Here is a 16,652-nt window from a genome sequence, read left to right as displayed (position 1 = left end):
AATAACCTTCACAGCATTCCCAACATTCCCTCGTGAAACACACACAATAAGCTTCACAGCATTCCCAACATTCCCAACATTGAAACACACACAATAAGCTTCACAGTATTCCCGGATGAACATGTGGTGATGTGAACGCACCTCCACTCTGGTCCTGTAGAACTCGATGTCGTGGAGCTTCTCCTTGTAGCGCATCACTTCACTCTCCAGCTTGTCGACTCTGACGGCCTTCTCTCGGAGCGCGTCGAGCTCGTCCCGATACGCCCGCAGCGAGCGCGCGTCACACACCAGCTGCACGTTCTGACACACACACACACACACACAATTACACTTCTGTACTTCTTCAAATGCGTCTCTTTTTACAACAAAGTTCAGTCTTTGTGAACACAAAACTATTTTTGGAATAGATAAAAATGAAAACTGCTATTATTCAGACAGTCTCATGCATAGATCTATATTTACCACGTCCGACTGCTCCAGACACACTACATTACAGATGTTGCTCAGTCACAGTAATTATACCAATGAACTTTCATTAAAAATGCCACAACATTGTTCGTATGGTTGTAAGAGCCAGAGATATATGGCAGGGTCTCTGATGATCAATCTTATTTATCAGAGTGGTTTTAACCAATAATATTCTCTATTTACCATATGCAGAATTATCTAACATTAACCCTTTCCCCCCACTGACGGAATTATCCAGCTTTCCGTGTTTTCAGTTATACAGTAGAGGGCGCTGTTACACATCTCCTGAAAGAGAGCAGAATCTGCTGATCAAGACACAGGAGAAGCAGAAACCAGCGGTAGAAGCATTGCTGACGCACGCTGTAGTCTTGCTATTTTCTCAGCTTTTTTTTAAGCAGGTCTGTTCTTTCTTCTGATATGTTTAGATACTCATACAACACAATATTCTGACGCACGTTGTAAATGCAAAATGCAAAATGTTAATTTCTGTGTGAAGTGTCCCTTTAAGAGCCAGTGTGTGTTGATCATCACTCGGTCAGGCAGACAGTGGCACAGCATCTATAAATACACACGTGAGGATTGGCTGAGCTGTAACTGGATGTGTAAAGCTGTAAGTAGTTAAAGGAATTACAGTAATCATGACACATTAGGACTGGCTATTGCGACGACAGAGATTAAGTGTAGCTCAGAGTCACACAGGAACACAGACAGGTGTGGTGACGCCTCACTTCCTGCTGCAGTCTCTTCACTTCCTGCTCCATGTGGTCCACTTCCTGTCTGCAGTCCAGCAGCTGTTCGGTCTTCTCCTCTCTGAAACACACATCAACACACCCTCAGCCACAGGTCAAAGGTTAACTCGTCAGGCCTCAGTCACATGACTCTGATGTCACTCCAGGGAACCTGTGATAATCCACTGTAAGATGAGAAAACATCTGCTAATTAACTTTTACATTTATTCCTGTATTAATATGTTCAATAGCAAGATGTAGTCGTCTTTTTTTTTTTTTTTTTTTTTTACTCCTTTCTTTTTGGTTTGTGTGTGTGTATGTGTGTGTGTGTGTGTGATGTACTAATGCAGCTGTGAGTCCAAGACAGATTTCCTGAAGAAGGACAGTAAAGTAACTTCGCTAGAGCCCAGGACCGGTCTTCATCACGCCTCAAGAACACCGCTAAGATGAGACTAAGAGACACAGCTCTAGAGTTAGTGGTCGAGCATCTCCGGCGTAATGTGAGGAGTGTAGGACTCAATCACTGCACAGATTCCCTTATTTAAGAATATTCTCAGATAAATTCACATTGAATGGTGTAATTCATAAGAGTTTATATTCCATTCCATACACATTTGACAATAAATAATTTTCAAGAGAATATATACACAATGAAATGAAAGATAAACACATTTTCCAGCATTAATTGCAGATTTTAAACCGCTGTGCTGTCGACGGACCATATATAGATATTCTGATATAACAGCACCAGAGCCGGCGCCGGCGTGAGGAAGAAGCGCTACTGATGCTGAACTACTGGAACTGAGGAAACATGTTCAAGGTTCAGCCCAACATTAGCCAGCAGAGAAAGATGATGCTCTGTCCACACGATACGGTTTGATGAACAGCTCGACGTCATTCTCTCCTGGAGCTCCTCACCACTGGAGACCTCGAGCGGTCCTATAACTGCGGGAGTGAGGGCTGATCTCAGCTTTAACACGTCTGCTAACTCGCTTTTATACTTCAGTTTGACAGCAGGAGTAAATATCATGGCCCTTTGAGAAGCTGGACGGGCCCTGATGAGAGCCGTGACTACGACTGATAACACACAGCAACAAGCGCATCCTCGTCATGAGTGTGGGGAACGGGAGGAGGAACGTGTGATAGTTCTATAGCACACACAGATTAAAATAGCGTGTCCTCTTTCCCTGCAGTGAAGAGCAGAGCCACGGCCCCGTTCCCAGTGTAGCGGGACACTGTGTGTGTGCGCTAATGTGCTAGCGCTCCTCTCACTGTTGCTGTTAGTTGTACATTAATGTGTTGTAATGCTTCCAGGAACATCTGACTGGTTTCCAACAAGAGTGACGACTGCATCTGAAGATCAGCTTCATGCTCACGCTTTGCTCAACACTGTTAACAGGAGAGCAGGGGTTGAGCTCCTCCAGGGTTTACACCTGCAGTCTGACACCGGCTCCGCACACATGCTGGACAGTCAAATTACAGGACTTTTCAAGCACTACTTTTCGGTTTTCAAGGACTTAATCAGATATCTCACTTATCAAACCATATCAGAATATACCCAGAATACCTTAGCAACTGCCTAGAAACCACCCAGGATACCCTAGCAACCACCTGAACAACATGAATAAGCCATATCGCACCACCCATCGTACAGACATGGTTTTTGGCTCGTATGCAATCATGTACCACACTCTAGAAACCGACTGCAAGCACCATTCACATTTTCTTCTGGAAATGTACATTCTAGTTATCTTTCAAATTCTAAAAACGGTAAAAAGATAAACAAAAATATACTAATAAAATAAAGGTTCAAATAAAGTGCAGCACAAGCAATGACTGTGGAAACTTTAACTATTGACAGGATATTATGACAAAGATATCGCTTTCCCCTTTCAAGCTGATTTTTTCCATGAATATATGATGGACCTGAAGAATAAAAGCTGTAATATATACTTGGATATTTATATGAGCAATATCACACTCATAGCCGTGCGAAATGCCTCTATATCGTTATCAGACAGACTTCAGCTTTAATTTTGTGTGAAAAGATTGTTTAATCAATCAAATTAAACATTAATTTCACATATAGCACCCCAGCAGAATCGGAGCGGCTGTTCTGTCGGACAACATCTCCAAGACGTTACACACCATATGACTAGTAAGTCAAAGTCCAAATCACATTCTTTGCTGTCCCAAATTAAGTGATATAAGTACCAGTGTAGAACACTATATAGAAACTGTGTCTATTCCTCGTTTAGTGAGGCCAAACAATAAATCTACTGCAGGATCTAAGAAAAATCTAATTGTGATTAAACCAGAAAATCTCAATATTAGTGAACAAAAATAATTTCTAAAGCTAGGTCTTCTAAACATTAGATCGCTTACACCTAAGGCGGTTATTGTAAATGAAATGGTCACTGATAATAGCTTTGATGTACTCTGCCTTACTGAAACCTGGCTTAAACCAAATGATTATTTTGGTCTTAATGAGTCCACTCCACCAGGATACGGTTATAAGCATGAGCCCCGTCTGATTGGTCGTGGCGGCGGTGTTGCAACAATCAATAGAGATATTCTTAATGTTACTCAGAAAACAGGCCACAGGTTTAATTCGTTTGAAGTACTTGTGCTAAATGTTACGCTCCTAGATGTAAGAAAGAAATCCCTATTATCTCTAGCCTTGGCTACTGTATATAGACCACCAGGGCCTTACGCTGATTTCCTAAAAGAGTTTGCAGATTTTCTCTCAGATCTATTGGTCAATGCCGATAAGGCAATAATTGTTGGAGACTTCAACATACACGTTGATAACACAAATGATGCGTTAGGAGCTGCGTTTACAGATTTATTAAACTCTTTTGGGGTCAAGCAAAACGTTAGTGGTCCCACTCATCGTCTTAATCATACTCTAGATTTAATTATATCATATGGAACCGATCCAACCGATATAGATATTATACCGCAAAGTGATGATGTCACTGATCATTACATGGTAACTTGCATACTACGTACGGCTGAAATGTGTCATGTTGCGCCGCGTTATCGACCAGGCAGAACAATCCTTCCAACTACTATAGATAGATTCTTGAATAGCTTACCTGATCTATCTCAGCTTCTCAGTGAACCCAAACTAACAGATGAGCTAGAGGAAATGACTAGCAGTATGAGCACCATTTTCTCTAGTACATTAGAAATTGTTGCACCAATTAGATTAAAAAAGGTTAGAGAGAAAACTAAAGCACCATGGTACAACAGTGCTACGCATGTTATCAAGAGAGAAACTCGTAACTTAGAGCGCAAATGGAAACAAACTAATTTAGAGGTCTTTAGAATCGCGTGGAAAGACAGTATGTCCCGTTATAAAAAGGCTCTAAAAGCAGCCAGGGCTGAGCATCTACGCAAACTAATAGAAAATAACCAAAATAATCCAAGGTTTTTATTTAACACCGTGGCTAGATTAACAAATAAACAGACATCACCTGAACAAAATATTCCGTTACATTTTAATAGTAATGATTTCATGAATTTCTTCACTGAGAAAATAGAAAGCATCAGAAACACAATTGTAAATGTACAATCTTTGACAGCGTCTTATGATTCAGCCTCAATTATCGCCCCTCAAGAACAACTACAGCGCTTTACAACTATAGGACAGGAAGAGCTAAATAAACTTATCACTGCATCTAAACCAACAACATGTTTATTAGATCCAATACCCACTAAACTACTGAAAGAAGTGTTACCTGTAGTGGAAGAGCCTCTTCTCAATATTATTAACTCGTCTCTATCTTTAGGACATGTTCCAAAAACATTCAAGCTGGCAGTTATAAAACCTCTTATTAAGAAACCACAATTAGATCCAAATAACCTAGCAAACTACAGACCCATCTCAAATCTTCCATTTATGTCTAAAATTCTAGAAAAAGTTGTGTCCGCTCAATTGTGCTCTTTCTTGCAAGAAAACGATATCTATGAAAAGTTTCAGTCAGGATTCAGGCCACATCATAGCACAGAAACTGCGCTGGTTAAAATTACAAATGATTTACTTTTAGCTTCTGACCAAGGCTGTATCTCAATACTAGTTTTACTCGATCTTAGTGCTGCGTTTGACACTATAGATCATAAAATACTCTTAGATCGACTTCAAAATTACACTGGTGTACAGGGACAGGCATTAAGCTGGTTTAGATCGTACCTATCAGACCGTTACCATTTTGTCCATTTAAATGGGGAAAAATCAAAGATAACGTCAGTAAATTATGGAGTGCCGCAGGGATCTGTATTAGGCCCCCTGCTATTCTCAATATATATGCTGCCACTTGGTAATATTATAAGAAAACATGGAATAAGTTTCCACTGTTATGCTGATGACACTCAATTATATATTTCATCACGACCAGATGATAACACTAAATTATCTAAAATGACAGAGTGTGTTAAAGATATAAAATATTGGATGACGCGTAATTTTCTTCTATTAAATTCAGATAAAACGGAGGTATTACTGATTGGTCCAAAAAACTGCCCACAAAACCTCTTACAATACAACCTTAATCTAGATGGACGTCCTGTTACTTTATCCTCTACAGTAAAAGACCTGGGTGTTATACTAGACCGCAACTTGTCTTTTGAAAATCATATTTCAAATGTCACAAGAACAGCCTTTTTCCACCTTAGAAACATTGCTAAGCTACGTAACATGCTATCAGTTTCTGATGCAGAAAAGTTAGTTCATGCATTCATGACCTCGAGACTAGATTACTGTGATGCTTTATTAGCTGGTTGTCCTGCATCCTCCGTAAACAAGCTACAGTTAGTCCAAAATGCAGCCGCTAGAGTTCTTACTAGGTCAAGAAAATATGATCATATAACACCAATTTTATCATCTCTACACTGGTTACCTATTAAGTTCCGTATCAATTACAAAGTATTGTTACTGACCTATAAAGCCCTAAATGGTTTAGCTCCTGTGTATTTAAGAGATCTTCTATCGCCATATAATCCATCGCGCTCTTTAAGATCGCTAAATTCGAGGCTTCTGGTCGTACCGAGGATAACTAAGTCCACTAAAGGAGGGAGGGCGTTTTCACATCTAGCTCCTAAACTCTGGAATAGCCTTCCTGATACTGTCCGAGGCTCAGACTCGCTCTCCCAGTTTAAAACTAGATTAAAGACGCATCTCTTTAGCCAAGCATTCACATGATGCATCTCATACCTTTTATACTACAGTTAAATCAGATCAAATGCATTCATATTATGAACAGCAGCTACGCTAATTATTTCCCATCTGGCTTTTTTGTTGTTATCTCGGGACGCCTGTCCCTATAACTCAAATAGAGTTCGTCAGCTCCAGTTATGTATCCAGCCTCTCATGGAGACTTCAGATGCCCCAACGCCTGTGATGAGACGACTCGACGCCTGTGAAGAGACGACCCAACGCCGGCGATATGTTATGCCCTAAATTTCATGATTAACTAACTGTATTTTTGTATGTATATTTCTGAAATGCATTTTCTGTAAAGCTGCTTTGAAACAATGTGTATTGTGAAAAGCGCTATACAAATAAACTTGAATTGAATTGAATATATTGTCTTTCAATAGTTCAAGCACTTTTTAAGTACCTTTTTTATAAATATGGCTGTTTTCCAGGACTTACATTTCAAATGTCAAATTCAATCACTTTAAGCAACTTGTACGAACCCTGTAATAGTAATAATGTCTCTTGAGCACCAAATCAGCAAACATTTTTACACTCAAAAAATATTTAGTAAATTTTAAAGCTGTTAAATCAATTAAATATACTGTATGAATTGAGTAAATGCAAGTAAAAAGAAGAAGGAAAATGACTGACATCAAACGTTTGGAGGGCAGTGTATATATAAAATACACTGAAAAAAAAAGTTTCAGTTTCAACTGAGTTCAGCCTGTACAGTTATTGTCTGAGGTGATGTAATTATGCTGCGTTAGATAGACACGCTTTCATCCGAGTTCTGATTTCTGTTTGGCTACTGCTGTTTTAATGTTGCTCTTATCGGTTTTATTTGTTGTTATGCATGTTATGTTAATCTTCTTTCTTTTAATCTTGTTCTTCTGTAAAGCACTTTGGTCAGCCTAGTGGCTGCTGTAAATGTGCAATATAAATTAAAGTTGAACTTAATTGACCTTTAACTTTTTATTAGTACAGTAACTTAATGTAAATGATTGATCAGGGTTTTTGTTAAAGAGTCGCCAGGAAGTCACAGAAGCAGATTAGATAACTGCAATTCCCATGCAAACTCTCATGTCAGCATTTGTACTGTACTGCAGTTATTCTACGGTTCCTGTTCCTGAGCAAGTGCACCAGAAGCAGAAGGACTTTAAGAGCTCCTCTAATGGATCCAGTAAACACACACCCTGAGCTGAACACCTGACGAGCTCCTCTAATGGATCCAGTAAACACACACCCTGAGCTGAACACCTGACGAGCTTCTCTAATGGATCCAGTAAACACACACCCTGAGCTGAACACCTGACGAGCTCCTCTAATGGATCCAGTAAACACACACCCTGAGCTGAACACCTGACGAGCTTCTCTAATGGATCCGGTAAACACACACCCTGAGCTGAACACCTGACGAGCTCCTCTAATGGATCCAGTAAACACACACCCTGAGCTGAACACCTGACGAGCTCCTCTAATGGATCCAGTAAACAGAGACACTTCCTCGTGTAGGGGAAGCTGAGTAATGTATGAGGAAGTGATGTCAGATACTCACAGCTCCTGGCGCAGGCGTCTGATCTTAGCTTTAGCGTCGGCTAGCTCCACGGACAGATGCTGAACGCTCTCTGTGCGGCTCATGCTAGGAGACTCGCCGGGCGACGGGGCGAGAGTCATGTGACCACAGTCCCGCTCCACAGTCAGAGACACGATCATCTGACAGCAGAACACACACACATTACGCTGAGCATCATGGGTACTAGCGCTTTCATCAATGTGTTTATATATCAGGAGCACACACACATTACGCTGAGCATCATGGGTACTAATCAATGCAGCAGTCAATATTGATTAATGTGTTTATACAGGGCTGGACATTAAGCCTTTTCATGTACTTGTTCGTGCTTCGGACAAGTAAATTTGTCATTGACAGAGTAAAAAATTATTTTTAATTGTGTGAAGCAATATTCTCATCAGTGTTCAATCAGGTTTGATATATTTAAATCTGCATATTGTTATATCTGCACCTTTAAAGGTTGTTTGTATGATTCACCATTTTAATGAGCGAGCCATTGAGTCATTCATTCAAACGATTCGTTCAAACGGCTGAATCATTCAAGAATGAGGTAGTTGTTTATGAACGAGTCATTGAATCATCGACTCAACTGAATGATTAAGCGTTTGAATGAATCCGTTATGAAAGCACGTTTGAGAGATGCGTTATAGTTCTGCTGAGATCTTTGTTTGGAACTACTTTCGCTGCTGAAACCAAACAAAAACAGTCAATATTGCGTCTAAAATGTAAGTGACTTAATTTCAACGGTTTATTGAACTGCTGTATGAAATCAATGTCACACAGTCAATCGTGATGGTATTCAGGAAAACCGCACTCGTCGTGTGAAGTTGCTTAACTATATCATATGATAAAATAAAAACACATTTCTAACTGAGTTTCTCCGTCTGTTGCGCTTATTTCTTTCAGGCTAATGGAGGAGTTAATGCCCAGCGCAATCAACCCATTACACTCTAAATAAAATGTTCTTTATTGAAATTGATGGTTCCATTGAACCTTTAAAAGGGGAAACGTGTCTTTAGATTATTTAAATATTTTTCACACTATGAAATAAAACAGGCTGTTTAGAGAACGGATCACTGGAAGGTTCGTTGGGAATCGCCTGAAGCTTTATTTGTGAGAGTGTATCGTATTGTAAGGCCATTTATTTAAATGATGAAAGTGTTTCCTGAATATAAACCTGAGCGAGTGACATGGTCATTCAGCGAGTGTTCTCATTGGTTACCTCGGCGTGCTGGTCTCTCTCGTCGACGAGGCGCTTGAGGTTAAAGGTCAGGTGTCTGACGAGGTCGTCTTTATCGTGCGGGACAGACTCGCTCTCCTCCACACACTGAAGGTCAAACACGTTCTCCTGGTTATGGGTCACCTTAACACACACACAGATAACAGAGGGTCAGAGGTCAGAGGTCAGCTTCACTCGTGTGGTCATGTGACACACCTCTTGAATGTGAGCGGCGATGGCGGCCTGTGTGTCGAAGTCCAGCGTCTGGATCCTGTCGATGTATTCCTCCTTCCTGTTACACTGCAACACAGAGTGAGTGTGTGTGAGAGTGAGTGTGTGTGTGTGTGTGTGTGAGTGAGTGAGATTGTGTTTGTATGAGTGTGTGTTAGGGCTGTCACTTTTGCGAAAAAATCCTTTTCGATTTTCGAGACATAAGTGTTCATTGAATCGATTGTAAAATCGATTTTCCATGTCTAAAGACGTTTCCATTTTCAACGCCAAATATAGGCCAATCCACGGACGACTAACAGGCATTAGGACGAACGTAACGAGGGCGCTTGAGACGCACAATATTTCTGATGATTTATTGGCATGAAATTTCGTGTACAATTACAAACAGGAGTGTAACATTCTCAAAAAGCAGAGTGGACTGCCATAACATCAGTGAAAAACATTATTAAACAAATTTCACCTGCGTAGCCTGTAGCCCGAGTCTGTACGCTATCTGTAGCCTATGCTCGACATTTTCTAAATACTGGCGACACCTTATGCAGAAGTAGGCTATAATGTGCTGTTATGTGTGTTTATCAGAACCTGCAGTTGCTGTGTGATGCGCGTCCGCTGCGGGCGTATCGTGACGAGCTGGACGCGCTCTGAGAGAAAGCGCCTGTCAGACAGGGCACGGCATTCGCGGCGCTATGAGACCCATTCGTTTCAATGGCTTGCGAGACATTCTGTTTTGTGAAAGCAGCTCTTTTGTTTTTACCTCCAAAACACACCAACAATTGGTCAGATCTATGCCATTGGACTGTGCGGTTCGATGGCTGAGCCATTCAATTTCAATAGGCTACAGATAGCGCGAGACGTTTTGTTGCTGGGTCGACCAAGCGGTCAAAGTTCAATCGCGCAAATCGCGTTGTATCTCAAGCGCAACGTGGAACCCAGCGGCCAGCGCCGCGCATTCTGCGTCCTGAAAGCCGTTAAAATCAATTGTTGTGTGTGAGTGAGTGTGTGTGTGTGTGTGAGAGTGAGTGAGTGTGTGTGTGTGAGAGTGAGTGAGTGAGTGTGTGAGTGTGTGTGTGAGTGAGTGTGTGTGTGAGTGAGTGTGTGAGTGTGTGTGTGAGGAAGTGTGTGAGTGTGTCACCTGTACAGCACAGCCCAGCAGCAGCAACAGTAGCTTCCTCATCTCCTCCAGTCCTTGCTCTGAAACACACACATCATCAGAGGAAACACACACACTCACTAAACTCTGACTTCAACACAGACTTTAAATAAAGATATCAAATAAATAAAAATATAATGTTTTGAAATGAAACCGTTTATTAAATATTTTGACATTATATACAAGAAAATCTAAGAAAAAAAGTTTGCGTGCATGTGTGTGTATAGTGTGTTCCTGTATAGTGTGTGTGTGTGTGTGTATAGTGTGTTCCTGTATAGTGTGTGTGTGTGTATATAGTGTGTTCCTGTATAGTGTGTGTGTGTGTGTGTATAGTGTGTTCCTGTATAGTGTGTGTGTGTGTATATAGTGTGTTCCTGTATAGTGTGTGTGTGTATGTGTGTATATAGTGTGTTCCTGTATAGTGTGTGTGTGTATGTGTGTGTGTGTAGAGTGTGTTCCTGACAGGAAGCTCAGGCATGGTCAGTGTGTGTATAGTGTGTGTGTGTGTGTGTGTTCCTGACAGGAAGCTCAGGCATGGTCAGTGTGTGTATAGTGTGTGTGTGTATGTGTGTGTGTGTGTGTGTGTGTGTAGAGTGTGTTCCTGACAGGAAGCTCAGGCATGGTCAGTGTGTGTATAGTGTGTGTGTGTGTGTGTGTTCCTGACAGGAAGCTCAGGCATGGTCAGTGTGTGTATAGTGTGTGTGTGTGTGTGTGTTCCTGACAGGAAGCTCAGGCATGGTCAGTGTGTGTATAGTGTGTGTGTGTGTGTGTGTTCCTGACAGTGTGTGTGACTCCCGGGTCAATGGTCAAATGTGAGAATTGTCATGGGTTATTTTGCATGGATGTGAACGGAGACTGAGACGAGCGTACCACTGAGAGGAGTCCTGCCCAACACTAGCACATCAGGAAGTGACATCACCACCAGCTGCTGCAGCGCCTCCTGGAACACACACACACACGTCATCAACAACACTTCACTACACATCATCTGTAGCTCCTGCCATCCCATAATCTCAGTAATCTTTGATACTGTTGATATGAATCAAAGTCTCAGCTCTCAAATCCTGTCAGTTTCATCAGTAAATTCAGTCTGTGTGTGTGTGTGTGTGTGTGTGTGTGTGTGTGTGTGAATGTGTGTGTGTGTGTGTGTGTGTGTGTGTGTGAATGTGTGTGTGTGTGTGTGTGTGTGTGTGTGTGTGTGTGTGTGTGTGTGTGTGTGTGTGTGAATGAGTGTGTGTGTGTGTGTGTGTGTGTGTGTGTGTGTGTGTGTGTGTGTGTGTGTGTGTGTGAATGTGTGTGTGTGTGTGTGTGTGTGTGTGTGTGTGTGTGTGTGTGTGTGTGAATGAGTGTGTGTGTGTGTGTGTGTGTGTGTGTGTGTGTGTGTGAATGAGTGTGTGTGTGTGTGTGTGTGTGTGTGTGTGTGTGTGTGTGTGTGTGTGTGTGAATGAGTGTGAGTGAAGGAACACGAGACTGACCCACTACTAGATTAACTGATAATACTCTCATCAGTGCTTAAGAGTGTGTGTGTGTGTGTGACGGGAGCCGCTCGCGTGCTGCTGCAGCTGTGTGTGTGCGCAGCTCATTCACCCGCTCTCTGCTGGAGAGTGTGTGTGTGTGTGTGTTTCCATGGCAACGCCGCCTCATTCACCCGCTCCTGCAGGTCAAACACTGAACACACACATCTAAACCTTCACTGTAATGCAAGAGTCGTTGATAAAAGCTAAATAATTCAACCGTAAAACGAATGAATGACATCAATGTCATCTTGGTACACAAGCAGCAGATAAACACACACACACACACACACACACACACTAGGGTTGTGTCGATAAGACGATAGTCAGAGTTATTGCTGATGGCTGATGCCTTTGACGATATCAATACGATAATTGGCTCGATTTCCCATTAATTATTATTAAATAAATAATAATTAAATAAAAAGCGATGAGCGCTCAGTGTTTTTTACCGGTCGCCGAGAGTTGAAGAATGTTCAACTTTGTGTAAAACGCAGCTCTCATCACTGTCACTTTTTACCCAGCCGTCCAATCACAGTGGAGGAGGGGCGGGGCTAATACCACACTGACCAACCGGCACATTCTGCTTGTACAACGTCAACAGATGACACCAGCCAGCACAATAACCGAAAACAATTATTTAAAACAAGAGCCAGAAAAAATACGTTACATTGTATCGATATTTTAATATAGAATCAACACAGAAACAAAGTATGTGTGAAATGAGATACTAGTAGCATTTTCGCAGATATTCCGTATCATAACAAGCAAAGCGTCTCAACTGCCAAAACGCTCAAGCGCTCACAGCTCGCCGTTAGCTGGCTAAAACCGCTTTGGTGGACACACGGCCTAAGGCTAGTATATTTTTATTAAATTAGTATTAGGACCTACAATTAATTTGCCTTGTCTAAATTCATAACGACATCCCGACACGTGCATATGAGGACTCCTCAAAGAAATGCGTTTAAAACCACATTCCGCATCATAAGGAGTGCTCGTCACAACGCACGCATCATCAGGAGCAGTGTTTGGAATAACGCCGTTTAAAAGAACGGCGTTAGGTAACGACGTTATTTTTTCAGTAACGGGGTAATCTAACTAATTATTTTTCCCGTCGTTACAACGCCGTTAACGTTACTGGACGTTAAATGCGGTGCGTTATATGCATTGATTGAATAAACTGAGTAATCCGATTCTGAACGCAACCCTGGCTCGCAGCTAGTGAGGAGGTGGGTTAATAACGATGTGAGCGATTATGATTGGCTAAGGCAGAGTCATGTTTCATGGTAGCCAATCAGAGCCAATGTTTTTACACACATGCCAGCACACGCGCCAGGCGCCACACACACACACATCACACAACCGCTAAACAGATTTGATGGAGCAGCAGAGATGGCGAGTCAGGAGCAATCCGATGAAAAGTTGGTGGAGATATAAGCACTACTTCAAATTCATTGTGGTCAAAGGCAAGAACGTGTAATGTGTACATTATGTCCACGAGCGAAGACTTCGTCGACACCCGTTGTAAGCAACTCTAATTTAGTGAAGCATCTCACATTGACACGCGCATCTTCAAAGCTAGTGGCAAAAAACACAGATACCTCCACCACAGATGCTAGTTCGCCAGGTTGTTTTCTTGACCAGTTGTCTCAGGTTGAGAGAGTTTGATTTAATTTGCTAGAGTTATGCACTTTATATGGTGTAACGGTTTACTTTTCTTACAAAGATAATTCTTGAAGTGCAGGATAAACCTCTTGCTGTCTGTCGACGTGCAATAAATATTGAAAGTTATGTACAAACACCCGTCTGTTCTACTCATTTCAACCGACTTGTGAAAACTGCTCACAAAAATCCAAATTCTTTGGATTATAGCAACTTTTTTTTTTAACAGTAACGCAAATAGTTACTTTCCCTGGTAACGAGTTACTTTTATTATAGAGTAATTCAGTTACTAACTCAGTTACTTTTTGGAACAAGTAGTGAGTAACTATAACTAATTACTTTTTTAAAGTAACGTTCCCAACACTGATCAGGAGTAATGACATTATGTCATTACGGTAGGTCATTACTGTAGGCCATTACGGTAGGTCATTACTGTAGGTCATTACTGTAGGCCATTACGGTAGGTCATTACGGTAGGCCATTACGGTAGGCCATTACGGTAGGCCATTACGGTAGGCCATTACGGTAGGCCATTACGGTAGGTCATTACGGTAGGTCATTACTGTAGGTCATTACTGTAGGCCATTACGTGTAGGCCATTACGGTAGGTCATTACGGTAGGCCATTACGGTAGGCCATTACGGTAGGCCATTACGGTAGGCCATTACGGTAGGTCATTACTGTAGGCCATTACGGTAGGTCATTACGGTAGGCCATTACGGTAGGTCATTACGGTAGGCCATTACTGTAGGCCATTACGGTAGGCCATTACGGTAGGCCATTACGGTAGGTCATTACGGTAGGTCATTACGGTAGGCCATTACTGTAGGCCATTACGGTAGGCCATTACGGTAGGTCATTACGGTAGGCCATTACGGTAGGTCATTACGGTAGGCCATTACGGTAGGTCATTACGGTAGGTCATTACGGTAGGCCATTACTGTAGGCCATTACGGTAGGCCATTACGGTAGGCCATTACGGTAGGCCATTACGGTAGGTCATTACGGTAGGTCATTACGGTAGGCCATTACTGTAGGCCATTACGGTAGGCCATTACTGTAGGTCATTACGGTAGGCGATTACGGTAGGTCATTACTGTAGGTCATTACGGTAGGCCATTACGGTAGGTCATTTCTGTAGGCCATTACGGTAGGCCATTACGGTAGGTCATTACGGTAGGTCATTACTGTAGGCCATTACGGTAGGTCATTACGGTAGGCCATTACAGTAGGCCATTTCTGTAGGTCATTACGGTAGGTCATTACGGTAGGCCATTACGGTAGGTCATTACGGTAGGCCATTACAGTAGGTCATTACGGTAGGTCATTACGGTAGGCCATTACGGTAGGTCATTACGGTAGGTCATTTCTGTAGGCCATTACGGTAGGCCATTACGGTGGGTCATTACGGTAGGTCATTACTGTAGGCCATTACGGTAGGTCATTTCTGTAGGCCATTACGGTAGGTCATTTCTGTAGGCCATTACGGTAGGCCATTACTGTAGGTCATTACGGTAGGCCATTACGGTAGGTCATTACGGTAGGCCATTACGGTAGGTCATTACGGTAGGTCATTTCTGTAGGCCATTACGGTAGGCCATTACGGTAGGTCATTACGGTAGGCCATTACGGTAGGTCATTACGGTAGGCCATTACAGTAGGCCATTACAGTAGGCCATTACAGTAGGTCATTAAGGTAGGTCATTACGGTAGGCCATTACGGTAGGTCATTACGGTAGGCCATTACGGTAGGCCATTACTGTAGGCCATTACGGTAGGTCATTACGGTAGGCCATTATGGTAGGTCATTACGGTAGGTCATTTCTGTAGGCCATTACGGTAGGTCATTACGGTAGGTCATTTCTGTAGGCCATTACGGTAGGTCATTACGGTAGGTCATTACTGTAGGCCATTACGGTAGGCCATTACGGTAGGTCATTTCTGTAGGCCATTACTGTAGGCCATTACGGTAGGTCATTACGGTAGGTCATTACGGTAGGCCATTACGGTAGGCCATTACGGTAGGTCATTACTGTAGGTCATTACGGTAGGTCATTACTGTAGGCCATTACGGTAGGTCATTACGGTAGGTCATTACGGTAGGCCATTACGGTAGGCCATTACGGTAGGCCATTACGGTAGGCCATTACGGTAGGTCATTACGGTAGGCCATTACGGTAGGCCATTACGTGTAGGCCATTACGGTAGGCCATTACGGTAGGCCATTACGGTAGGTCATTACTGAAGGCCATTACGGTAGGCCATTACGGTAGGCCATTACTGAAGGCCAAGACTGAAGGCCATTACTGTAGGCCATTACGGTACGCCATTACGTGTAGGCCATTACGGTAGGCCATTACGTTAGGCCATTACGGTACGCCATTACGGTACGCCATTACGGTAGGTCATTACGGTACGCCATTACTGTACGCCATTACTGTGGGCCAAGACTGAAGGCCATTACTGTAGGCCATTACGTGTAGGCCATTACGTTAGGCCATTACGGTAGGCCATTACTGTACGCCATTACTGTGGGCCAAGACTGAAGGCCATTACTGTAGGCCATTAAGTGTAGGCCATTACGTTAGGCCATTACGGTAGGTCATTACGGTAGGTCATTACGGTACGCCATTACGTGTAGGCCATTACGGTAGGTCATTACGGTAGGTCATTACGGTAGGCCATTACGGTACGCCATTACGTGTAGGCCATTACGGTAGGCCATTACGGTACGCCATTACGGTAGGCCATTACTGTAGGTCATTACGGTAGACCATTACGGTAGGTCATTACGGTAGGTCATTACGGTACGCCATTACGTGTAGGCCATTACGGTAGGTCATTACGGTAGGCCATTACGGTAGGCCATTACGGTAGGTAGGGCTGGGCATCGTTCAAAATCTTTCG

The 16,652-nt window shown here is 42.6% G+C and overlaps 1 protein-coding gene across 4 annotated transcripts in view; it reads right to left on the bottom strand.

The window, feature by feature from the left end:
* The window catches only part of ccdc88ab (coiled-coil domain containing 88Ab), an 89,296-nt gene that overhangs the window by 61,880 nt on the left and 10,764 nt on the right, over positions 1 to 16,652 (bottom strand). For all 4 annotated transcript variants that reach the window (XR_013800136.1, XM_079634246.1, XM_079634244.1 and 1 more), the window contains exons 4-10: positions 11,440 to 11,509; positions 10,552 to 10,610; positions 9,405 to 9,488; positions 9,192 to 9,332; positions 7,952 to 8,109; positions 1,197 to 1,278; positions 142 to 300 (exon numbers count right to left, since the gene is read on the bottom strand). Coding sequence is in view for 3 of the 4 variants with exons in the window: in XM_079634246.1 (XP_079490372.1) it covers positions 142 to 300; positions 1,197 to 1,278; positions 7,952 to 8,109; positions 9,192 to 9,332; positions 9,405 to 9,488; positions 10,552 to 10,610; positions 11,440 to 11,509 (753 nt within the window). In the remaining variant the exon portion in view is untranslated. The remainder of the gene's footprint in view (positions 1 to 141; positions 301 to 1,196; positions 1,279 to 7,951; positions 8,110 to 9,191; positions 9,333 to 9,404; positions 9,489 to 10,551; positions 10,611 to 11,439; positions 11,510 to 16,652) is intronic.

This window comes from Phoxinus phoxinus (assembly GCF_949152265.1).
Source record: "Phoxinus phoxinus genome assembly, chromosome: 14".
Taxonomy (NCBI): domain Eukaryota; kingdom Metazoa; phylum Chordata; class Actinopteri; order Cypriniformes; family Leuciscidae; genus Phoxinus; species Phoxinus phoxinus.
Note: the sequence above shows the minus strand (reverse complement) of the source record. Positions and strands in the feature narration are given on the sequence as shown.